The sequence below is a fragment of the Prinia subflava genome, chromosome 12, assembly GCF_021018805.1.
Source record: "Prinia subflava isolate CZ2003 ecotype Zambia chromosome 12, Cam_Psub_1.2, whole genome shotgun sequence".
In the NCBI taxonomy this organism is placed as follows: Eukaryota; Metazoa; Chordata; class Aves; order Passeriformes; family Cisticolidae; genus Prinia; species Prinia subflava.
In genome coordinates, this window is record NC_086258.1 from 12,155,955 (window position 1) to 12,179,789 (window position 23,835).

At 54.9% G+C, this 23,835-nt stretch overlaps 1 protein-coding gene across 1 annotated transcript in view; it reads left to right on the forward strand.

Moving 5' to 3' along the window:
- The window catches only part of RPTOR (regulatory associated protein of MTOR complex 1), a 97,314-nt gene that overhangs the window by 62,631 nt on the left and 10,848 nt on the right, over positions 1 to 23,835 (forward strand). The window contains exons 21-29 of the mRNA XM_063409026.1: positions 4,213 to 4,331; positions 8,284 to 8,387; positions 9,149 to 9,329; positions 10,271 to 10,381; positions 14,684 to 14,789; positions 17,043 to 17,157; positions 17,762 to 17,886; positions 19,036 to 19,140; positions 21,441 to 21,488. Coding sequence (XP_063265096.1) covers positions 4,213 to 4,331; positions 8,284 to 8,387; positions 9,149 to 9,329; positions 10,271 to 10,381; positions 14,684 to 14,789; positions 17,043 to 17,157; positions 17,762 to 17,886; positions 19,036 to 19,140; positions 21,441 to 21,488 — 1,014 coding nt within the window. The remainder of the gene's footprint in view (positions 1 to 4,212; positions 4,332 to 8,283; positions 8,388 to 9,148; positions 9,330 to 10,270; positions 10,382 to 14,683; positions 14,790 to 17,042; positions 17,158 to 17,761; positions 17,887 to 19,035; positions 19,141 to 21,440; positions 21,489 to 23,835) is intronic.

The window sequence follows — 23,835 nt, forward strand, 5'->3', positions numbered from 1 at the left end:
GGTGTCCTGGAAATGTTCAGTTTCAAGATAGGAAAAGGGATGGAATTAAGATGGGGGTTTGCATACCTCGAGGCAGATTATTCATATCCAAACTGCACGATGAAAGCCTTTGTCCTACAGAGAGCTTCGCTGGAAAGATTATCTTAAGGAGTGATCAAAGAAGGAGGAAAATAAATCTTGGAGCAATGAAATGCTGGGGAATTGTTGTGTTTTCCAGCAGGAGAGGCTGGGGGTGGAGAACTCTTTGCCATTTCCTAGGATCTGCCTCAGAGGTTGCTGCAGTGAGGGTGAGGAGAGCAGAGGTGGAGGTGGACAGTGAGGTGCAGGAGAGAGTCTGGGGGCAGGGGAGCCTCCTGCTCCCCTGTGTTAATGCACTGAGATAAAGGAGCTGGCAGCCAGCAGCGCTGGTGCCTGGGGCAGGCACAGCACCAAACCCCAGGGGTTTGCGTGGGGGTTGGCAGTGGGAATGTGCTGCTCACAGGGGATGTGTCCCCAGCGGTGACACCAGCTCTGGACAGGGACACCTGCTCTGAGACACCTCCCTCTAGTGAGCTGTGCTGGGGCTTGTGTGGAAGCACGGGGAGCTCCAGCTGTGTCGGGGAGCTCCAGCTGTGCCAGGGAGCCCCAGCTGTGCCGGGGAGCTCCAGCTGTGCCAGGAGGCTCCAGCTGTGCCAGGGAGCTCCAGCTGTGCCGGGCTGTGCCAGGGAGCTCCAGCTGTGCCAGGAGGCTCCAGCTGTACCAGGGAGCCCCAGCTGTGCCAGGGAGCTCCAGCTGTGCCAGGAGGCTCCAGCTGTACCAGGGAGCCCCAGCTGTGCCAGGGAGCTCCAGCTGTGCCGGGGAGCCCCAGCTGTGCCGGGGAGCCCCAGCTGTGCCGGGGAGCTCCAGCTGTGCCGGGGAGCTCCAGCTGTACCAGGGAGCCCCAGCTGTGCCGGGGAGCTCCAGCTGTGCCGGGGAGCTCCAGCTGTGCCGGGGAGCCCCAGCTGTGCCGGGGAGCTCCAGCTGTGCCGGGGAGCTCCAGCTGTACCAGGGAGCCCCAGCTGTGCCGGGGAGCTCCAGCTGTGCCGGGGAGCCCCAGCTGTGCCAGGGAGCCCCAGCTGTGTCGGGGAGCCCCAGCTGTGCCAAGGAGCCCCAGCTGTGCCGGGGAGCTCCAGCTGTGCCGGGGAGCTCCAGCTGTACCAGGGAGCCCCAGCTGTGCCGGGGAGCTCCAGCTGTGCCGGGGAGCTCCAGCTGTGCCGGGGAGCTCCAGCTGTGCCGGGGAGCTCCAGCTGTGCCGGGGAGCTCCAGCTGTGCCGGGGAGCCCCAGCTGTGCCGGGGAGCTCCAGCTGTGCCGGGGAGCTCCAGCTGTACCAGGGAGCCCCAGCTGTGCCGGGGAGCTCCAGCTGTGCCGGGGAGCTCCAGCTGTGCCAGGGAGCTCCAGCTGTGCCCCTGGAATTGCCCAGGGGTGGGAGTGAGCCCCTGCAGGGCCCCGGGAGGGCTCAGGTGTGCAGGGAGTGAGCTGTGCCTGCAGGGACCAGGCTGCTCCAAAGCAGAGCTCAGGGAGCTGCAGGGGTTTGGGGTCTCCCCGGGGTCCCTCCTGGCTAGAGGAGGGGTCTGTGCCGTGCACACTGACACTGCAGCTGTGCTTGGGCTGCTTTTGCTGTGGTGCTGGTGGGAAGTGGAGCTGCCCCATCTGTGCAGGTGGAGGCTGGAAATCAGTGCAGTGATTTTTACAGGGGATTGGAAACAAACCCTGTCCCAGCCTGGCAAATCAAAGGGAGTAAATGAAGCCATCAGCAGTGGGGTTTGCATCCACTTTGGCTCTCCCTGGAGCTGCTGGAGCCCGGCCCATCCTCGGGGCTCACAGGTGAACCCCACGTGTGCAGGGAAAATCAAACTCTGGGGAAAGGCAATTTATTTTTGACATTCTTAGCAGAGAGGGATCATTTTGTAAACATGAATCCACGCTGCAAGGTGCACTGAACTGGCTGGGAGTCGGTGTGACTAATTACAGAGCTGTCTGCTTCCATTAGTGCCCGGGCCCTGCTCGGCTCCTGGTTTCATCTTGGGGACAGCTGGGCCCTGGAGTGAAATGGAGCTGCTGCTCTGCTGCCACCTCTGCTGCTGTCCTTACCCTGGGGACTGGGGCTGGGGATGTGACAGGGAGCTGGGTCACAGTGTCACTGCTGCACTGACAGTGGGGCGGTGGCAGCAGGAAGGAGCAGCCTTGGGAGCACCAGCCCTGAGCCCCAGGTGCCTTTGTAGAACCTCCCTGTGTTCTCCTCAAAGGCTGCCACTGGAGAGGTGAGGTTCTTCTCTTTGAGAGATTCTCTACAAAGGCTGTGAAGGGGGAATTGCACTGGCACAGTTCTGCTTAAAATTTGGTTTTTCCCTGACACTTAGATGTATAAAAAATGTTGTTGGGTTTCTTTCTCCGTGATCGAGGTGGTTACCAGAGCCCCTGGGAAATCAGCTGGGTGCCCCCCTCACTCGTCCTTCTCTCCCTTTTACTCTCTTTCAAGGGCTTTAAAGAGCTGAAGGCATCCAGATTTCCCACCGGCCCTTATGTAACAGGCTGGAGTGTGGGAGGCAGAGCTCTGGGCACAGCTCTGGGCACACCTCAGACATTACCTGGCTGCTGCTTCACCAGCTGAGCCTCTTTTCCTCCCACACCTTGTAGCACTTTGCCTCTCTCCCTTCTTGTTCTTTATCCTTCCCCCTCCAGTTTTGCTTTCATTGGTAATAGAAGCTTCCAGGATTTAACATTGTTATCTGTTTACAGCCTTTGCAATTTTACAGCATTATATAAATATTAGACAATATTACATAAATATATGTTTACAGCCTTATAACAATTTACATTGTTAGAGGTTTTACAGCCTTGCCAGTGCCTAAAGGGGCTCCAAGAGGACTGGAGACGGGATTTACACAGGGGCTTTGCACTGCCACAGGGCAGGGTGACATGGTCACCCCCAGCACAGGAACAGCTCGCTCCACGTGGTCCCTTCAGAAACACCAGTGAGATTCCCAGGTGCAGATTTAAGCAGACATCACTTGGAACATCCTTTGGATGCCAGGAGAGAGGGAGGAGCTGGGGTGTGGGAGCTGCCTTGGCCCTTTGCAGAGTGTTTGTCACAGTGTGGGCACTTGGGGCAGGGGAAGGTTCCCCCTTCAGAGCAGCAGGGCAGGCTCCTGTTGCTGCCCTCAGCCAGTGCTCAGAGCTGCTCTGTGCCAGGCTGCTCTGTGCCAGCCTGCTCTGTGCCACCCTGCTCTGTGCCAGGCTGCTCTGCTGTGGAGGATCAGGTTCAGCTCTGCCAGGTGAGGAGCTGCTTGGTGACCACGGGGCCCTCTTCTCCCAACTTTATATTTAGATGGCTCCAGAAACACGGGAGGGAAAGCAGTAACAGCTTGATCTGTCATTTAGCACTGATTGTGACTCATCTGAAATCTCTATTTTAGCTCCTTTTTGTTGTTAGTACAACCACTTTAACATTGTCCAAATGGCTCCACTCCCAGCCGGGGCGTTGCACGATCAGACACCGGCAGGGCTCGGAGGCTGAGGAACAAATTCTCGCCCAAAAGCAGCAAAATAAAATGTTCACGGAATTTTGTCAGTTGTTGCAAATGCTTATTAATTTGATTTGTACTTTGAATCTGTCAGTCCCTTCTGCTGAAATACCAAACAGCTGATCTGCTCATTAAATAACAAATTGGAGGAATTGATACAAATGTCAATAGGAAAGACTGAGTTGGACTCGCTGCTTCCTGAGGGCTCAACTCCTAAAGCTTTGCTTTAAACATTCAGTAAACTTGTGGAGTGTACAAACCCCTGAACAATTCAATACAAATCACCACAACAGTATCAGGCAGTGACTGTGGGTTTATACCGTTAAGTATTTCAGCTCAGGATACCCAGACATGATCCACTTGGCCTCTCCAGGTGATTTGCTTCAGGAGCCTGCAAAAGCAGGAGTTGGACGGGAGATGATTTAGGGAGTCTTTACTTTGCTTCCTCCACTTTGGTTTCACAAACTCTTGCAGAGTTCACAGACAGGCAAAAGGGAGACAAAATGCCCATGTGGGATGTTTTTGAGCTCCTCTCTTGATGTTCCCTGAGATGTCATTGCGTTGTTTGGAGTTCTAATGAATTTTCTCACATCAGATCAAAGAACTGGAGTTGATGGATTGTCATGTGCTGCAGGGCTTTGGGGTTTGTTGTGTTTTTTATTATTCTAGGTGTGAGTTTCAACAGTGTTTATACCCAAATTTGGAGAGTGCTCCTTCACCTGGCTGCCGACCCCTATCCCGACGTGTCCGACCTGGCCATGAAGGTCCTCAACAGCATTGCCTACAAGGTATGTGCCTGTCCCTGCTCACTGTGCCTGCCCGTGTTTGGATGTGGATCTCTCCATGCTTAGGCAAGGCTTAGGCAGACTGACCTGGATGGGTCTGTTGGAGTGCTCTGCCCTTTGCAGAAGGAGCTTTTAATGCTTCACCATGGTAAAATCTGCTCTGAACTCTTGCTCAGGTAAAATGAATAAATGGGGGAGGGCCTGGGGTTGTTGTAGGGTATAAATTAGGTGCAGATCTCGGACAGTAGGTCTGGTTTAGAAGTCTACTTGTCTAGATCAGTCCCTGGGATAAACCTTAAGTATCCTTCATTAAATTATCCGTTTGCAAACTGATTTAGATAATGCAAGTGGGACTGGCGTGCAGACTGAAGCCACAACGGCTCTCCAACCCAGGTGAACTAGTACATGTGAGTCAGCATGCAGACCCCTGCCACTCCTCACCCCAGCCCAGGCTGGGTGCCTAAACCTCCATCCTCATCCCATCTCATCCTGGGGGTGACAAGATGTCCCTGCAGGTGCCACCCTGGGCCAGCACCTTGCCCCAGCCCAGGCCAGGCCACCCCAGGACATCTTCTCACCCCGTGCCTCCCCTGGCTGGGCACAGAAAGCTCCGTTGAACCTTTCTGGCCACTCGAGCATCCAGACCATGAGCCATTGCAATGGGAACTCTCTTACTGGGCCTTTCCAGGGAACAGTGCAGACCCTCAGCCTGAAGCTGCAGTAAGAGATGCCAGCACTGTGCACTGCCATCTTAATGCCTCAGAGATCTCTGCTTTGAAATCACATTTTCTCTTGAGACTATAGTTACTGACTTGAACTCTGATTTGTTTGAAGTGCACGTGCCAGTGAGTGGTAAGGGCTGGGTTTGGGACAGAGAATTCTCTTGGCAGTGGGGACAGCAAGCTCAGCCCTTCCCTGGCGAGACAGGGGTACAACAAATGACAGGCTGGAGATGCCAAACGAGGGGAAGAAGGAAAGGAGAAGGTGGAAGATTTCCCTCTCTTTGCTCTAGGTGCATGAAACTATTTCAGTTCTGTGTTTGGAAGGCTTTTTGCAAGGTGAAATGTTGCTCCTGCTATGAAAAGGGATATAAAGAGGAACCAGATCTGCTTTTCCTGACCGAAATGTGTTTTCAGGAGTTGCTCCCTGGCCAGTGGAGATCTCCGGTATCAGTGCTGATATCGATGCTGCTGTGCCAGCAGGAGCTGTGGTCATTCCGTTGCCATATCCCTAGGGAATGCTGCACTGAGGGGCAGTTCTGTGTTACTCTAACGAGTCTGGGGTGGCTGTGCTGGTGCTGAGTCCCACAGCTCGGTGACGGGTGTGACGCTGCACGGCTGGGCCAGCTGCTCTGCCCCTGCTTCCTAAGGCAGCGCTCTTCCAACAGGCTTGGAAACAGGAAGCATTCCCACGGGCAAGGACTTTCATCTGGGGATGCTTCAGCGAACAAAACTGATTTGTTCCTCTCTGCCTTAGCCCTGAGAGCCGTCAGGAGCGTTCAGTACTGGCTTGGTGCCGCGCTGGGGCGGCTGCTGCGCATGCCGGGGGCTTTGCTTTGGCCAGGACCACCTGCCTTGGGTGGCTTCTAATGAAACCCGACCCCCAAACACAGAGCAGCCAGGCTGAGCTGCCCCCCAGGGGTGTTCAGGCTGCTCTGAACTGCTCTGGCTCTGCCCCACGGGGGTGTTCAGGCTCGGGTGCTGCTCTGGCTCTGCCCCACGGGGGTGTTCAGGCTCGGGTGCTGCTCTGGCTCTGCTGTGAGCGGTGCTGCGGGACCGCGCCGGGCTCGGGGCTCTGCTGGGAGCTCAGGCAGGAGCTGCCCCGTGTCCAGTGCAAATCAGTGACAATCAAAGCTTTGGTAGCTGTGCCCTGAGACCTTTCCCTCGTGCTGATGGAGCCTGTGGGATGTAGAAGGGAGGGCTGGACGTGGGCACCGCTCCTCCCCAGGGTGTGCAAGCACTGCCCGCTCGGGGGTTGAATTTTACCAGTGAATGCAAACAAAAATTGTTCTGCTTAAAGAAAAATACTGCCTCAGGTGATGTCAAACTCTTGAATGTTCCAGGGGTTTAATATTTTGGTTTAATTACTGTAAAATTGAGGGAAAGAGAGGCTTCATTTTGGAGCTGGGCCAGCTGAGGTTTTCTTCCACTGGCACAGCTGAGCAGAGCACTGCGGTCTGGGGGCTCTGGCTGGGGCTGGGGGCTTCAGTGGGAGCAGCTGGGCAAACCATCCATGGGCTTCCACAGCTGGAGAGTGGTGAGGGACTAAATATTGCAGAACCATGGAATAGGAGACATCCCAAAGCCCCTGGACATGTTCCTGTGTCACTGCTGTGGGTGGCCCTGCCTTGGCAGGGGGGTTGACCTGGGTGATCTCCAGAGGTCCCTCCCATCCCCTGTCCTGTGATTCTGTGGTTGTTGTTACCAAACGAGACCAGAGTGTCCTGCTGGGGTTTTTACTGGAGCCAGGCTGTGGATCTGTTTCTCCAGAAGGGCTCCAGGCTCTGGGGCTGTGCTGCCTGTAAGCAGCCGGTGTGTGGGCTGCCAGGCTGCCTTCCTGCAGGGATCTGGGCTGCCCAGGCTGCCTTCCTGCAGGGATCTGGGCTGCCCAGATGTGCAGCCTTCCTGCAGGGATCTGGGCTGCCCAGGCTGCAGCCTTCCTGCAGGGATCTGGGCTGCCAGGCTGCCTTCCTGCAGGGATCTGGGCTGCCAGGCTGCCTCCCTGCAGGGATCTGGGCTGCCAGGCTGCAGCCTTCCTGCAGGGATCTGGGCTGCCCAGATGTGCAGCCTTCCTGCAGGGATCTGGGCTGCCAGGCTGCCTTCCTGCAGGGATCTGGGCTGCCCTGGCAGCCTTCCTGCAGGGATCTGGGCTGCCCAGATGTGCAGCCTTCCTGCAGGGATCTGGGCTGCCCAGATGTGCAGCCTTCCTGCAGGGATCTGGGCTGCCCAGGGGTGCAGCCTTCCTGCAGGGATCTGGGCTGGGTTGTTCCCTGGGCTCGTCAGGCACTGCTGAGCCTCACCCAGGCTGCGGCTGCCTTGGGATTTATGTTTATGATGCAGGTGGGAATGGTGCAGTTCTCCTTCCCGGCCTGAGCCTTGGAAAACGCCCAGACCTGCTTTATGTGAGCACCAAAACAAACAGCAGGGACCCAGGGCTCAGTGTTGGCCTCTAGAGACTTCCTGAAATCAAAGTTTTGAGAGGGAACTTTGCTTCAGCCCAGGTTGCTTTGTCCAGGTGTTTTTAACAGAAGGCTTGAGGCAGAGTCACAGAATTATTTAGGCTGGGAAGGCCCTCTGAGCCCATCCAGTCCAACCATTCCCCCAGCACTGCCAAGGCCACCGCTGAGCCATGTCCCCAAGTGCCACATCCCCAGGGCTGTTAAATCCCCCCAGGGATGGGGACTCCAGCACTGCCCTGGGCAGCTGGGCCAGGGCTGCACAGCCCTTTTAGAGAAGGAATTTTCCCCAATACCCAACCTAAACCTCCCCTGGCACAACTTGAGGCTATTTCCTCTTGTCCTGTTGTCCCCTGGGAGCAGAGCCCGAGCCCCCTGGCTGTCCCCTCCTGTGCAGAGCCACAGGGTCCCCCCTGAGCCTCCTTTCCTCCAGGCTCAGGATGTGCTTTATGATTTATGGTCGTGGTGGGAGCTGCAGGACTCAGTCAGGAGCTGTGAGGGAAAGGCTGGTGGCTGTGGGGAGCCCTGGACAGCTTTGGGGACCCCGGGCTGTCCCCTGCCCTGTGTTTGGGCTGCTGGGGCAGGCGCTGGCTCTGCTCAGGGTTTCTCAGGGCTATCTTCCTGGGTGAGTGTTCCTGCCTAGGGCAGCAGTGAAAGCAGCCGGTGCTGGGGGCAGCCCGGGGGCTTTGCTGTGCCCCCAGCCCATGGAGAGCTCCCTGCCTGCCCCGGGCTGGCCGTGCCAGGGCCGTGCCAGCTGCTCAGGCTCCCTCTTCTCCCCAGGCCACGGTCAACGCTCGCCCCCAGCGCATCCTGGACACGTCCTCGCTGACCCAGTCGGCCCCTGCCAGCCCCACCAACAAGGGCATGCACATCCACCAAGTGGGGTAAGTCCAGCCCGGCCTTCCAGCACCTTCTGTGGGAGGGGTGGGTGCTCCCTGCCCAGCCCCAGCCCGGGGAGCTGCCCCAGGGACAGGGAACACCTGTGTGTCAGCAGGGCTGAGGTGTGCAGGAAGGAAAGCTCTGGGAAAAGGTGGGGAGCTTCCTCCTGTTTCCCTTTAGGGCCAAGGGTAACAAGCCCTCTCACAGTGAGCTGAAAGAAAGAGCTGACTTGGGCTGCTTTTACCTTCCCTGAGCTGTGCCTGCTGCACTTGGAGCTGATAAAAGCTGGGTTAACTGATGGACATCACACCCTGCCTGAGCTGCAGGGAAACAGAGTTCTGTGGGCAGAGCTGGGGGCTGAAAATGGGATTATTTCCCAAAACTCCTCTCCAAGAGAAAACACCACACGTTAGATGTGCTGGTCCCATAACCAGTGTGCACCAGTCAGATTCCAAGTGGGAACAGAGGGCCCAGTTTAAATTCAAATGCTTTGAAGCTTCAGTCCCCCCATGGAAGTGCAGCCCCTGGTCAGGGTGACTTGGGTCAGGCATCACAGATTCCCAGAACATCAAGGTTCATCCCCTCAGTGTGGAGCTGGCACAGTCAGAGTTCACTCTTGGTTTGGGGTTGGCCTTTGGAGGGGGCGTGGGAATTGTGATGTTTCTGCAGAGAAGGCACCACAAATCCTGTGAGAAAGAAACAAAGTGAAAATAACACAGGACACATGCAAATCTCGTGTGCAGTGACCCCTCCGTTCTGTCCCCAGGGGGTCACCTCCAACCACGAGCACAAGCAGCTCCAGCCTGACCAACGAGGTGCCCAAGCAGCCGGTGAGCCGCGACCTGGCGTCCGTGCGCCCCAGCGTCACCAACGTGGGCGTGCAGTACACCCCCCACTCCCACCAGTTCCCCAGGACAAGGAAAATGTTTGACAAAGGCCCAGAGCAGGTAAGGAGCTTTCCCTGCCAGCTCTGGCAGCTTCTGCCCACTGGGGTTTGTCCCACTTTCTGTCGGTTGTGGTTTATTTCTGTGCATCCCTCGTTTGCTTCCAGCTGCTGCCAATGCAGATTGGCTGCCTCTAACCAGCCAAATAAAAATTGATTAATTTATTTTCTTCAGGATAAATTGTGTTTTACAGCTTTTGATAGGGCATTATTCACTTCTGCCACTAAGCAATGTGTCTAATCAGAGCCTGTGGCTTACTCTTGTGTAAACATTTGTGTGTCTGAGTGGCAGCCCAGAGTGAGGCCCTGACCCTGGGGCTGCTCTCCAGCCCTGCCAGAGCAGGGACAGGGGGCAGCTGCCATCACAAGGACAAAAAGTGCTGCAGCCCCAGCAGCAGCAACCCCTTCCCTTCTCTGGGGCTTGGCAGCAGCAGCCTGGGTGGTGTTTCTGAAAGCCTGGCTGGAACCTGAGGGAATGGAGCAGCTTTTCCCTTTTCCCCTGGGGTGTCCTGTGCTGTGTGGCAGACACTCATCCAGGCACTCATCCACATCCATTGGCACGAGCTGTGCCTGCATCCTGAGTCATCCTCGCTGCTCCCCTCACCACATCCTTGGGAGCCTGTGACACAGCTCCTCCTGGGACCTCCCTGAGGTGCCGTGGGGCTGCTGCAGCCTGGATCCCTGATCCCTGACCCCAGATCCCAGATTCCAGATCTCTGATCCCTGCAGCTGAGGGAACGTGCACCTTCCCAAGGAACGTGCACCTTCCCAAGGAACAACCCTGGCGCCTGATCCCAAAGCCGGGAGCACAGAGTTCCTGTCCTATTGGAGCTTGTGGTGCCTGGCTGGGGCGGTGTGGGTGTCCCTGGGGGTGTCCTGGGGGTGTCCCTGGGGTGTCCCCGGGGTGTCCCTGCCCTGCAGGGTGACCCTGTCCCCTCCCCACAGACAGCGGACGATGCTGACGATGCCGTGGGACACAAGAGCTTCATCTCGGCCGCGGTGCAGACGGGCTTCTGCGACTGGAGCGCCAAGTACTTCGCCCAGCCCGTCATGAAGGTAACCCTGGGGGCTGTGCCAGCCCTGCCCGCCCTCCCTGCCTTTCCCTGCCACCTGGGGAGGCAAAGGAATGGATTTCCTTACCCCGTGCTGCCCCGGGGACTGCGGGTAAAGTCAGGAAGAGAGAAGTGACCAGAGGGAGCAGAAGGGTCAGGGAGGGTGGGACAGACACAGCCCGGGGGAAAGCTCAGCTCCCCATGGAGCACAATCCACAAAAAATGTAGGAATGAGGAGAGGCTCCGTGCCCAGATCCCCTGGTTTGGCCTGGTTGCACTGCAGAGTTGTTCTGTCTGAAATGTTGTGGTTTTTCTGCATATAGAAAATTGCATTATAGCTAAAATGAATTGGGTTTTTAAATAAATAAATAGAAGGCTCTTTTCCCCAGAAAGGGCAGTGACAGGCTGGAGAAAGAGAGATGCTGTTTTCTTTCTGACATTTCATCTGAGTCTCCTGGTAAAAGAGACAGGGAAGTGGAGGGGGGAGGCTGCCCTGGGGAGCTGCAGTGGCAGCAGGACAGATCCTCTGCCCCGCTGTCCTCAGGGGGGATTTGGGAGCTGCTGTCCTTCCAGCACACACCCCTTCAGCTTACAGAGGAGAAAGGGAGAGTGCCTGGATGCCCACGAGTGCCTGGGGGAAGCTTGGGGAGAATTACTGTTGTTTAAAGTTTAAGAAAGTGTTGTGTAATACCAAAGAAAAATATAATTTTGGTAATGACAAATTTGCATCCAGGTCTCTTCAGAAGTGATTTGTTTGGGTAACTAAGTTGTCTCTGTGTGAAGTGAGAGACAAACTGAAACCTTGTTCCAGGAAAACCTCAAACCAGACCTCTTAAGAGATGGGTAAAGGTATCAGTGACTGGAAAGAGAAGCTATCAAATTCCCAGAATGTTTTAGCTGTTAAATTCCCAGAATGTTTTAGGCAAAGCTCAGGTTTCAGGTCTAAGTATGAAACAGGACGAGCAGTAAATCTCCCTCATTAGAGGCAGCTTGCAGGTGCTCTGGGAGTCTCAGGGAGCCCAAAGGTGTCAGGATTTGAGCTCAGTCTCCTGGAGGGGTTGCCTTGCCCGGCAGGGACAATGCCCAGGCTCCATTAACGCCTCTCCACAGCGGATGTTTGTGTCCCAGCTCTGCTGCTGAGCTCGTGGTAATGAGGAAATTGTGGTTTTAGTGTGGTTTTAGTGCTGCCTCAGCTGGGAGCTGGGGCTGAGCCATCTTCCCCACACTCCTGGAATGTTCAGGTGCCAGGGTGAGGTAATTGCCTGAGTTTAAGGATATCAGAACAGGGCAGGCTCTTGATTTCCAGAGGGAATCACCAGGGAAACATTGCCTGAAACTTCCTCAGCTGCTGTGAAATTCCCTTTCTGCTGAAGCTGCCCAGTGATTCCTTAGGGCACATCTGGGATGTGGGGCTGGGCTGCCTGGCCAGGCCTCCACCAGGGCTTTTTCTCCTCAAGATGAGCTTCAGTGCCTTCATTCAAGCCCAGACCAGAGCACAAGAGGAGGAAGATGATGTTTGAGCTCTTAGTTCTTATTAAAATCATTTGTCTGCTCCCTAGGAAAATCTCTTCCCAGGGAAGAGGGGGGTCTTATTAATAAAATAAATCAGAGTAGGCAGCCAGGCACGGGCAGGGGCAATGGGGAGCTCTGTGGGGGAATGGCTCTACTACTACTTCCTGCATATAAAATAGATTAAATTGCTCTATGGGGGGCAATAAAAAACGTGGAGCATTCCTGTACTTCTGTAATTCACAGGAGCCAGGGAGGGGAGGCATGGAAAGGAGGTTCTGCAGCCCAGGGTGCCCCGTGGCTCCCAGGGAGCAGGAGCAGGGCACAGCCCTAGCTCTGGCAGGAGCTCCCTGAGCCTCTGGGGCTGGGAACTGCCCCTGCCTGGGGCTGAGCAGGGACCATGAGCTGTCCTCAGCAGCCGTGGGTGAAGCTGGGACACAACCAAATCTGTGTTTGCTAATCACACCAGGCAGAGAATTGATTTCCCTGTTACTTGTGCAAAGCAGCTTTGAAAGGCCAAGGAGAGGGAGTTTTCTGCAGGTGTTATCCTGTCCTAACAGGGAGTTCTGGTGACTTTGGGGTTGGACTGTGTGTGCCAGGGACAGGGAGGGAGCTCTGGGAGAACTTTCTCTGAGCTTTCTTGGCTGGAAGTCAGGACTGACAGCTCGGGTGCTGCCTGAGTTTCCATGGAGCCCCTGTTCTGCAGTCCCTGTTCCTGCAGCAGCAGGGAACAGTCCTGGCTGGTGGCTGCTGCCTTTTGGGAGCTTCAGCCTCATGAAAAAGGCAAAGAGTGAAGTGTACCAAGTACTGATGGAAAAATGACATTGATGCTTAATTCCAGCCGTTCTTTTGGAGCTGCTCCCTGCCTTCATAAACAGGGAAAGACAAGGCAACTGTTCCTGTAATGAATAAACATAAAATGACTGTGAGTGCATCTTAGTCATTTTTAATTTATGGATTTAGTTTTGCTTCATGGACCTTGCCCTGAGAATGCTTTCACTGGAAAGACTGAGGGATTAATTTCCAGTGTAAATCAGGGGCTCCGTTTCAAGCCATCATTGCAGGTTTGATTTATTGATTATCTAATCAAATAAACGGAGAAAGAAAACGCTGCACTGTAAATTCTCCGTGTGCCAGGAAAAGCAGGTCCCTGCCTCTGATCCCTGCAGAAGCTTTTCCTCTTCCTGCAGTCCCTGGTGGCTCAGGGCTGTTCTGGGAGCCACGGGGCGCAGGAAAGCCTCAGTGCCAGCTGTCAGGAAGTCCTGAGTCAAGGAGAGAGGGAGCCAGCATCTGTTACTGCCAGGGCTGGCAGAACATGCAGGCAGGAGCGGGGAAGGATCCTGGAAGGTGAGAATTACATAAGCAGCCCTTCCTGATAAATCCCTGCCGGAGCTGCTCGGCCCTGGGATGAAGTCCTGGGAGAGGAGAGAGATCCTGCAACTGCTGCAGGAACGGTGACCAGGGAGAGCTGGATTTACCTCTGGAGCTTGTGCCCGGTGCCCCCTGCTCCCCCTGGCACCCACTGCCACGGGGGGAGAGAGAGACCCAGGGCAGGGAGGGAGAGCTCTGCTGGGGGGTTCAGCTGCTCCCTGCTCCCTGGCTGGGACAGCCTTTACCTGCGTGTTCTGACTCTGCCCTGGTGGTCCAAGGCCTCTTCCCTGGCCTTTCTTTAATTTATTCCCAGAGAAGCTGGATTTTCATTAAGGTGTAGGTGTTATCTCTCCCCTCTCAAATTCCTTTGATGTATTTTAGGTGAGGTTTGTTTATTGCTTTTCATTAGGGGTCGTTTGTCATTGCCTATCTAATAGGTGTTGTGCTGAAATAAAGTGCTTTTTTCTTTGCCAGGAGGAAAGGTGGAGGGTGGGCTTCTTATTTATTTATTTTACAGGAGCAGAAGTCCAAGTCAGTAACAGCTGTTTTCTAAAGGATAACGTGGTTGGAAGGCAGTGTTTGTAATAGTGACAGATGATTTAAGGACTTTCTCATTCAGGGAAAACAGGGTTTGTTTGTGGGAATTTGTCTTCCTTCTCCAAGGGTAACTCCTTTGGAATAACCAGCATGAAAGGAAGCTGGATCAGGACCCTGTAGCTCAGCTCCTTCATTGGTCCAAGGGTGGTTCTGGAGCAGGGGAGCCTTGGGTAATTGCTTAAATATGAAGAACACCCCATACATAGCTCCTGCCATGGTTTGGGGTGAGATCTTGTGAGTTTATTCCTTCTGAGCCTGTGTTCTGGATGAGGGTGGGCGTGCCCATGGTGGGAGCAGCACTGGGGCTGCCCTGGCCTCGTGCCTGGAGCACAGCTTTTGTAGGGGAGCCCTGGAGTGCTGAAACCTGGCCTGTGGGTGTGAATAAATACCATCAAATGGCTCAGAGTGCTTGTGACTGCAGGGCACTCTCCAGTTTTGGAGGGAATTCTGTGTGTGATCAAAGCCAGGTGGCACAGGGGCACCAGAGCAGGGAACCAGAACAGGGCTGTTCCTGGTGAATGGGGTGGGAACCTGAACATCCCAGGGATTTGGGAGTGTAGCCATGCCCTGCTCGGCCAGCAGCCCCTGATTAGCAGGAAGAGAAGGAATTCAGTGTGTTCTGAGCTGGCTGCAGCAGGGCTGTGCTCCCTCTTTGATCCCGGGGTTGCTATGTGAGGCTTCCCAGCCGAGGAGAGTTAAGAGAGAAATCAGTGCTGTGCTGAGATCACGCCTGCAGTGCTCAGAGGGGACAGGCACGGGCACTGTGGCATCCCTCAGCAAACTCTGCCCTGTGGGGTCACTGTCTGTGTGTGTGTTCCTGTCCTGGCAGATCCCCGAGGAGCACGACCTGGAGAGCCAAATCCGCAAGGAGCGCGAGTGGCGCTTCCTGCGCAACGCCCGCGTCAGGAAACAGGCGCAGAAGATCATCCAGAAGGGTGAGAGCTTCCCCTGCCCAGGCTGCCTGTAACCCAATCAGCCGTGTCCCAATTAGTGATGGCCCCGTGCAGCCCCTGGTGCCTGTTCCCTGCTGCTGCTGCAGGTGCTGCCCTGCTGCTCCCCCACTCTGCTCTCAGCTTTGAGGCACTCGGGTTCTGCTCTGAGGGGTGAAGGGGGATGCTGAAGGGTTAAATCCAGAGCTGCAGGCTCAGGCTTTGATGTGGGACAGACCATGGAGCTGCTGGACCTGTGTCCCCAGCCCGGGACACTCCTCAGGGATGTCTCTCACGTTCCCTGCTCTGCTGGCCTCTGTACGTGGTTGTTTACTCCTTGTATCCCACTTTATTTGGAATATTTGTACATGTGCTCTGTGCTCTCCCAAGGTGCCTCAGGTCCCTGCTGTGTCAGCAGGAGCTCCCAGGAACCTGGGAATCTTTAGGGCTCTCTGAGGCAGCTTTGGGCTGGAATTCTCTCAGCACAGGAATTTATTCCAATAAAGTGGAACCTAATGAAGCTTCCTGAGGAATTTGCATTCCTCAGTTTTTCCCTGCTATGTGCCCTGAGCAGCAGAGGCTGGGCAGCCACAGTTCCAGGAGCTCCTGGTGTCCTGCCCGAGGCAGGGAGGCCTTTGGAGGCACACAGGGCTGGCAGTCCCAGGGTGCTCAGGAAAAGTGCCCAGGGCTCAGCCCTGTCACCCGAGGCTGCTCCTGTGAGTGAGCCTGGAGCTTCGTGCCAGGAAACTGCAGAATATCATCAACCAGAGAAACAGAAATGATCCTGCAGCCCAGGAGATGGCCTGGGAGATCTGATGGAATACAAACAAGGGGATTTTTCATGCTTGCCTGGAGAAGTTAAATCTCTTTCGAGACAGTGTTCATATTTGGTGGCCTGACCTGAGTGACTGAAATGCCACTATTCATTAAAAAAATCATGATAACGTGAAATATTAAAAAGAATTAAAGCAGACTTACAAGCTTTTAATGAAAATTAGATTCAGTGGATGCATCCTAAAACAAACTGGGCTGAATGGATGTCTCCTGGGTTTAGGGGTTTGTGTGATGAATTCAGAGAGTGCCAAACCCCAGCAGTGTCAGGGGTCCCAACACTGCTTGTGAATAGCAAACTGCTCTGAGGACAGGATGGGAGAAGTCTTTAGCCATCATTTTAAGGTCTCTGTGGAAAATGAATTTTTCATTTGCAAATTAACCTAAAATTTCAGGGAACTGAAATGGAAGGTTAAATAAATAATCCACAAGCTACAGTGAAAAGCTGTATTTTAAATTGAAAAAAAAAAAAAGGCATTTTCATATTTTATATTTTGAAGAAATAGTGTTGGCTTTTCCCTCAACATGATCTGACATTTCCCTGGGTTTGGCTGGGCTTGTTCTCTTTGCTTGCCAGTGTGAAGGATGAGGGATTTGTCACCACAGTTCTTGGTTTGTACCTCAAGACCTGAGACAGCTGCAGTGGGGTCTGAGAATCTTAAAATTTAAAGAAATTTGAATCAGCAGGAAGTGAGACTTCAAGTACAGTTTTATCTTTCCTCACAAATGAATTATCTTTGATTACCTGTCAAAATACTTGTGAAAGCAATATGACCTACTTTGATTTAAAAAGGAATTTAGCTGCATTTTTCATTTGACAAGGAAACAAATATATTTTAATATAAATTATCAGCAAAGCAGAGATTTTCTTCTTCTGACACTTATGTGGTTTCTTTGGTTTTACTGCAAGAAGATTGTGATGGTTACTGCTGCATACATGTAGAAAGATGAACACTGCCTTGCAGTGAGAGAGTGATGGCTGATTAGTAACATTTTAATCAAAAAGTCTGCAAAATGAGCTGGGCACCAGCTCAGTGCTGGGATGCTGAGGAGCTGGAGGTGTGCTGAGCACAGGTTGTTAGCTTGGAGTGGGAAAGCTGAGGAGGAAGAGGAAAGGCACCCACAGTGTGGCTGACACTGCACACGAGCCTGTGTTTGATACTGGTAACTCAGCCAAGAGGCCACTGAAATTAGAAAATGTTAATATTCTTAAAACTCTTGGAAGGAGGGAAGGGCTGGGGGTGTCCTGGTGAGAGCTGGGGCAGGGGTGACCTGTGGCCCTGGGAAGCTGGGGCTGCCCTGGGGACACTCCCAGGTGTGAGCTGAGCTGGCTGCTGTCCCCAGGGACACTCCCAGGTGTGAGCTGAGCTGGCTGCTGTCCCCAGAGACACTCCCAGGTGTGAGCTGAGCTGGCTGCTGTCCCCACAGGCATTTCCAGGCTGGACGATCAGATCTTCCTCAACAGGAACCCGGGCGTGCCCTCTGTGGTGAAGTTCCACCCCTTCACCCCCTGCATCGCCGTGGCCGACAAGGACAGCATCTGGTGAGGGCTGGGGACCCAGGGCACAGCAGGGACAGCATCTGGTGAGGGCTGGGGACCCAGGGCACAGCAGGGACAGCATCTGGTGAGGGCTGGGGACCCAGGGCACAGCAGGGACAGCATCTGGTGAGGGCTGGGGACCCAGGGCACAGCAGGGACAGCATCTGGTGAGGGCTGGGGACCCAGGGCACAGCAGGGACAGCATCTGGTGAGGGCTGGGGACCCGGGGCACAGCAGGGACAGCTGGCCCTTTGTCCTGGCTCTCTCTCAGCAGGTGGAGGTGTTGAAATCCTGCCCTGGCAGGGTGGGCAGGCCCTGGCACAGGTGCCCAGAGCAGCTGTGGCTGCCCCTGGATCCCTGGCAGTGTCCCAGGTTGGGCAGGGCCTGGAGCAGCCTGGGACAGTGGCAGGTGTCCCTGCCATGGCAGGGGTGGCACTGGGTGGGCTCTGAGGTTGTTGCAGCCCAAACCATTCCAGAGTTCCATGACACGTTATTAATCAAACGATGCCAAACTCCAAAGGAGAAATCCCAAATCTGGTAACCAGTGCATCTCTTCACAGCTTGCACAGAGAGCTGAAAACTGACGGGCTGTTTCTTCCTCCCACAGTTTTTGGGACTGGGAGAAAGGGGAAAAGCTGGATTATTTCCACAACGGGAACCCTCGGTACACGCGGATCACAGCCATGGAGTACCTGAACGGGCAGGACTGCTCCCTGCTGCTCACTGCCACAGGTGAGGGACACTGTGCCACCCTGGGGCCCTGGCACTGTGCCAGTCCAGCTGAGTTCCTCTGGACCTGCTTCTCTCCCCTCCATGGGCTGTCCCAGCCTGGCTCTTCCCTCCCTGCCCTCACGTGCCTGCTCCCAGCTCGGGGCCATTTCCAGGATCAAACCTGCAAGTTCTTCCTGGCAGCACTGAGAGCTCTCAAGGAGGTGCTGCAAAGACTTTCCAAGGACTGACCAGTCCCACACTTGCTGCAGCCGTTCCCATCTGAGTCTTTGCTTGGTTGTGCTCACCCCTCCTGTGGCACACCCGGGACAAGGTGATTTTAGTGGTTAAAGCTGCTGTGCAGAGCTGAAATTGTGCAGCAACCAAAACAGAGGAGCTCCAGTTCTGTTCCTTGTGCTGTGCTCCTGTGGAGCAGGCAGGGCTCAGCCTCACACCAAACCTGTCTGAGTTTCTCTGCTGTCCTCGTCTCACCTGAGCTGCTCTCCAGCTGCATTGAGAGGAGGAGACCTTGCCCAGTCTCTGGTCTGTAAAGCTGTGAGTCAGATCTGCTCCTCTCCCAAGGAACCATTCCAAAGCTGGCACTCAGAGTGTTTTCAACAGCTTCTCCAGCTTCCTGCTCAACTGTGCAGGTTGGGTGTAATTAAGGGAGGGGGAAGGGGAGCTGAGAGAGCCTTTAGGACATATTTCTTTCAATTTATTGATTCTTAGCACAAAAATTTCACAGATGGGGAGCAAATTGAAAAAAATACACAGTGTTCTTGAAAGATTTGCTGCTGATGGGCTGGGCTTTGATGCTGCTGCTTCTGTGGGGCTGTTTTGTGTTGAGTGGGTACTTGTGTGGCCCTCGGCACCAATCCAGAGATGAATCCTGGAGAAAATGTCAAGGAAATGGAGAGAGATTGAATGTCAGGTGTTGTTCAAGGGAGGAGAAAAGCTCTTCCAGAACAGCTCCAGTAGAACAAAGCTTTAGGTTTCTTGCATGTAAATTAGAGAGGAAAAACAACTCCAACTAAAAGTGTTCAAGTGACACTCAGAGATCTGGGGTCTGTGTGACTTCAGTTCTGCCTCTCCTCTTCTTCCTCGTGCTCGAGGAGCTGCGGGAGCTGCACCAGCAGTGACTTTGCTTTGTGTTCTTTCTCTGTGCTCCCCAAGACGATGGTGCCATCAGAGTGTGGAAGAACTTTGCAGACCTGGAGAAGAACCCAGAGATGGTGACAGCCTGGCAGGGGCTGTCAGACATGCTGCCAAGCACACGAGGTGGGTCCTGCCGAGGTTTCTGGGGAGAAGGTGAAAATCAGCCTTTGTGCAGCTTTGCAGGTGGCACTCGTGACCTCCTTTAGCCCCAGCTCCAGTTTTGGCACTCGTTCTTCCCTGTTTATTGTGGGTCAGGAGGTGGCAGAGGAACTTGTGGTCTAAATCTGGCACGTGCAGAAGGGCAGCACAGTGAGACATCGGCCTGTGTGGAATGTTGGGAAAGCTGGGCAGAAAAGGGTGTAAAAAGGAGCATTGGCATCCAGCCACGCATGGGATGGAGCCAGAAAACCAGTTTGTGTAACCCTGAAATCTGTTTTAGGACATTACAGGAGGTTTCAGGATGTTAAAGGAGGGTTTAGGATATTACAGGAGGTTTTAGGGTGTTAAGGAGGTTTTACAGCATTCCAGGAGGTGGATGTTCCGTCCTTCCCAGACCTCATCAGGTGCTAATGCTCTAAGGACAGTTCTCTGTCCCTTGAATATTTCTAATGAGGGCTGCAGGTTTTTCTCTGTGTGCTGTGGTTCAATCAGCACTTTGTGGGATTGATGGAGGAAGTGCTGGATGAGGCTGCCCGTGCTGTGCAGGAGGTCGGATGAGATGACCATCATCATTCATCCTGACCTTAAAAGCTGACAGTTCTCATTTCTGAGCTGATGTGGTTCATCCCAGGAGCCTGACACAGCTCTTTCAGCTATTCATTGGATTTTCCTGGGGCTGCCTCGTGTGTGCTGTTCCTCCCTCCCTGTGTGGCTCAGGGAGCAGGAGCTGTGTCTGAGGCACTGCAGGCTCTGCCTCACCCAGGGCACTGCCCAGAGCTGAGGAGGAGCTGCTGGAAGTTCAGAGCCTGCTGTGCAAATGGCAGGACCTGCCCTTTCCAAGGTGGCAGCAGGGGCAGGAGGGGCTGCTGTGAGCAGGCAGGGCCTGGCTCTGCTCGGGGACAGCAAGCCCAGGAGCTGTGACAGGCTGCCCTTGGTGGTGTCACTCTGTAGCTCTGTGCACCAGCTTTCCTGGCTGCTGGTTGATGTTTCCCACCCCAGGATTCAGGATTTGGTTTCTTGGTGCTGGGAGTGCCCCGGGGCTGCCCTGGCTCTGGCCTTGGGCAGGGAGGGTGCTGGAATTCCCTCATCCCAGCCCCATTGTCCTGCCTCCCCTTCCACGTGCCCCGTGCCAGGGCAGAGCCCGTGCTGGTTGTGCCTCACTCTGGACAGGATTCAACACCCAGGAAGGATTTTCAGTGCCTGACACTGCAGAACAGGCTCAGAGAGCTCTGAGAGCTGGGTGGTTCCCTTTGCCAAAACAGGACTGGGGAAACTTTTAAATCTCTTCTCTTTAGGATTGGGGGTTTTTTTCCCCTTGGCTTTTTCTTTCCCTTGTGGACTGAAGCAGTCTGGGGCCTGTTTCCTTTGCCTTCCACCTTCCCAGCAGACTGGGCAGAAGAGAAGGACAGATCTTTGTGGAGAGAGAAATAAATGTAGCCACTTCAAAAGAGCCAAGTGGAGCAAGTCCCCGTGGAGATGAGAGTCTTCAGAGTCATCTGCTGCCAAGACCACAGCTGTGGTCCAGCACTGCCTCAGAAAACTGAGGATGCATTTTGAACCTGCAGAGCTCAGGAGTTTTACTGGAGTTTGTTTGCTCCCACTATTGATTTCCTTCCCTCCTCTCCCAGCTTTTCCCCTGTGTCATAATGTCACACTCACCTCTGAACTGCTCTTGAGAACTGCCAGAACATGACGAGAACGTGACTTTCAGGGCCATTTTCCCACTTACAAAGGGAGAGAGGAATATGTAACACCTAAATACATCCTTGGGAAGCTCAAAAGGCAGCCCTGGGTTGTGTGAGATGGGCAGTGACACACGCAGGGGCTGCTGAGAGGGGCAGCAGCCAGGTCAGGCACAGAATTTCATCCTTCCTTCCCCTGGGAGGTCAGGGCTGAGCTGGCACGGCCAGGCTGGGGGTGCTGGTTCCCTGTGTGCCCTCCCAGGGGTGGGCACAGAAACCCTGACCCTGGCAGGAGCCCTGGGGATCTGTGCAGACCCCAGGAGTTCCTGGGATTTCTGTCTGTCTCTCCTGCTGTGTGGGGAGCAGGGCCCAGCTGAGGCAGAGCAGGGCTCCTCGTCCCTGCAGAGCCTTCAGCTCTGTGCTGGAGTGAGGGAGGGAGGCACGTGCTGCTCTGGGTGCTGCTGCTTCTCCTTCATGCCCTTCAGTTGGAGCTGCTGTTTCTAAGCCCTGTTTCAAGCTGGTTTTTGCTCTGGCTGACCGAGTGCCCCCGAGCACCACCCGCTGACCGCTGTCTCCTCACAGGTCTGGCCCGGAGGGTGTCCATCTACCTGGACAGAAGCAAGCAGGGAGGTGAGTGCTGCTGCTGTTCCCTGTGCTCAGGAGCTCCTCAGGGTGGTTGGTTTTTGGTTTTGGTGTGGTCTGAGGGACTTCTGGCTCCCTGGGCAAAGGAGTCTCCGTGTCAGCCTCTCCGAGCTCCCTCAGCCACAGGAGGCGTGGGGGGATTTGGGGGTCTCCCTTTTCCAGGGAGATTTCAAAGCATCCCTGGACTGAAGGCTTTGAGTGGGAGGTTCCCAGAGGATCCAACCTAAAGCTGGTGTGGCTTTGGCTGGGGTTTATTTGTGACACACCAGGGCTGTAAAGGTCCTGTGGAAAGGAGGTGCTGGGGAGTCTTTCCCAGCAGCCTCAGAATCCTGGACACTTGGCAGAGATAAGGCAAAGAGGAAAGAGGAGAAATGTAGGTTGGATCCATGGGAGTAATCCTTCCCTGGCAGGGTGGGCAGCCCTGGCACAGGGTGCCAGAGCAGCTGTGGCTGCCCCTGGATCCCTGGCAGTGCCCAAGGCCAGGCTGGACACTGGGGCTGGACAGCCTGGGACAGTGGGAGGTGTCCCTGCCATGACAGGGGTGGCACTGGATGGGCTGTGCCCAACCCAAACCCTTCTGTGATTCTGGAGCTCTGATGAATGTCACAGATTCTGCTCTGCCACGTGGAGGGGGGTGAGGGAAGTCCCCAGCCTTGTCCCACAGGAGCCGTGCAGGTCTGTGTGGCTCTGATCCCCTTTCCCAGCAGGGTGGGCAGCAGGTTGATGTGTCAGGGCACTCTGGGGCCCATCCGGGGCTGCTCTGACATCATCACCTCCGGATGTTCATCAATTATTGATATTTGCTGACTGATCAGAGCTGCCTGTGTCTGCACTGATTAATCACCGCGCTCCTGGCAGGGGCTGATTCACAGCTCGTTAGTGGAGTTCAGCAAATCTCGGTGGCTGTGGGAGCTGGGGCAGGAGTGAGCAGAGCTGATGTGTGGCTGCTGCTGCTGCCTGGCTCCGAAATCCCCCAGCAAAGGCTAAAATTAGCAGGACTTGGCTGCAGGGAATCCCCGCTCGGAGAGGCGGGCATGGAGCAGGTTCCGGGAATTCCGGAGTGGATCGATGCCGTGCTGCCAGCCCACAGCAGCCCCTGCCCACGCCAGGGCAGGTCGATAAAAGCCTCCTCCAGCTGCCTCTGCTCTCCCGGTGACAAAGGCAGCACCAGCATTCCCCCTTCCCTCTGGAGAACTGTAAAAATGTGTGGAGTTAGCGCTCTCCTGGCAGCAAAGCACATCAGCGATGTTTGGATCCTGCCCCACCCCTGCAAGTGTCCCAGGCCAGGCTGGATGGAGCTTGAGCAGGGGGACAGCTCCAGCCTGCACCAGGAGCTGCCCAAGGGACCAGGCTGGGGCTCACCCTGGGGACCAGGGCACAGGGAAGGGCAGGGAGGCTCCCACACCTCCAGGAGCCCACGGCAGGAGCGAGGGCTGCGGGAGCAGCAACACAGTTCTGGTCAGATTATTGATGGCAATAGAACCATTGGAGAAATTGCAGCTCCGGGGATTTGTGTTGTTTTAATTGAATTCCCAGCATCCCAGCTCCTGCTGTCCCTCACTGCAGAGTCTTTGGCAGGAGGAGGGTGACACTTTTTGAGAGGATGTTGTAGAAATTAATGATGAGTGAGGTCATCCAACCCTCCCACTGCTTCCTGGAAGTTAAAGCAGGGATGTGCTTCACTGCTTAACCAGGAGGGCCCGTGATTAAGAAATGATCAGTTGGAATCCAGGATGCTTTTCTATTGTGTTCCATGTGGGTATTCCTGATTCCACTGAAATGCCAAGGACAGCCTGGCCTGTTCAGGCGTTGCAGGGGAATGCAGATGTTGGGAATGCAGCTGCTTTCACCACATGAGCACTGGAATTTGTCCATGCAATTGTCCCATCCAGGCAAATATCTCTGGCTCAGGGGCAGTCCTGAGGGAGCAGGCATGGGAAGTTCTACCTTCAGGAGCAGCTGCTGGTGTGGATAAACTCAGCCATGCACAACTGCCAGTGCTGGCTTTAAAAGGCTCAAAGACAAACAAACAAACCCCCAAACCAAAAAACAACAACACCTCCACCACAGACATTTAAAAACTCCTTTCCCTGAGCTGTGGAAGATTTGTTGCTCATTATCTAAGAACATAATATCCCTTAGGGGAAAATTGTGCTCTTAGCTGCTGATGCATTGCAGCAGTGCAGGGCTGGTTCCTGCAGCCCGTGGGTTCTGGGAGCACCAGGATCCCATCACTGGCCTGTGCCAGGGGCTGTGCAGGTGCTCAGAGCAGCACCTGTGGGCAGGAGGGGCTGGGAGCAGCTCAGGTGCCAAGCCCAGGAGCCAAAGCCCTGTG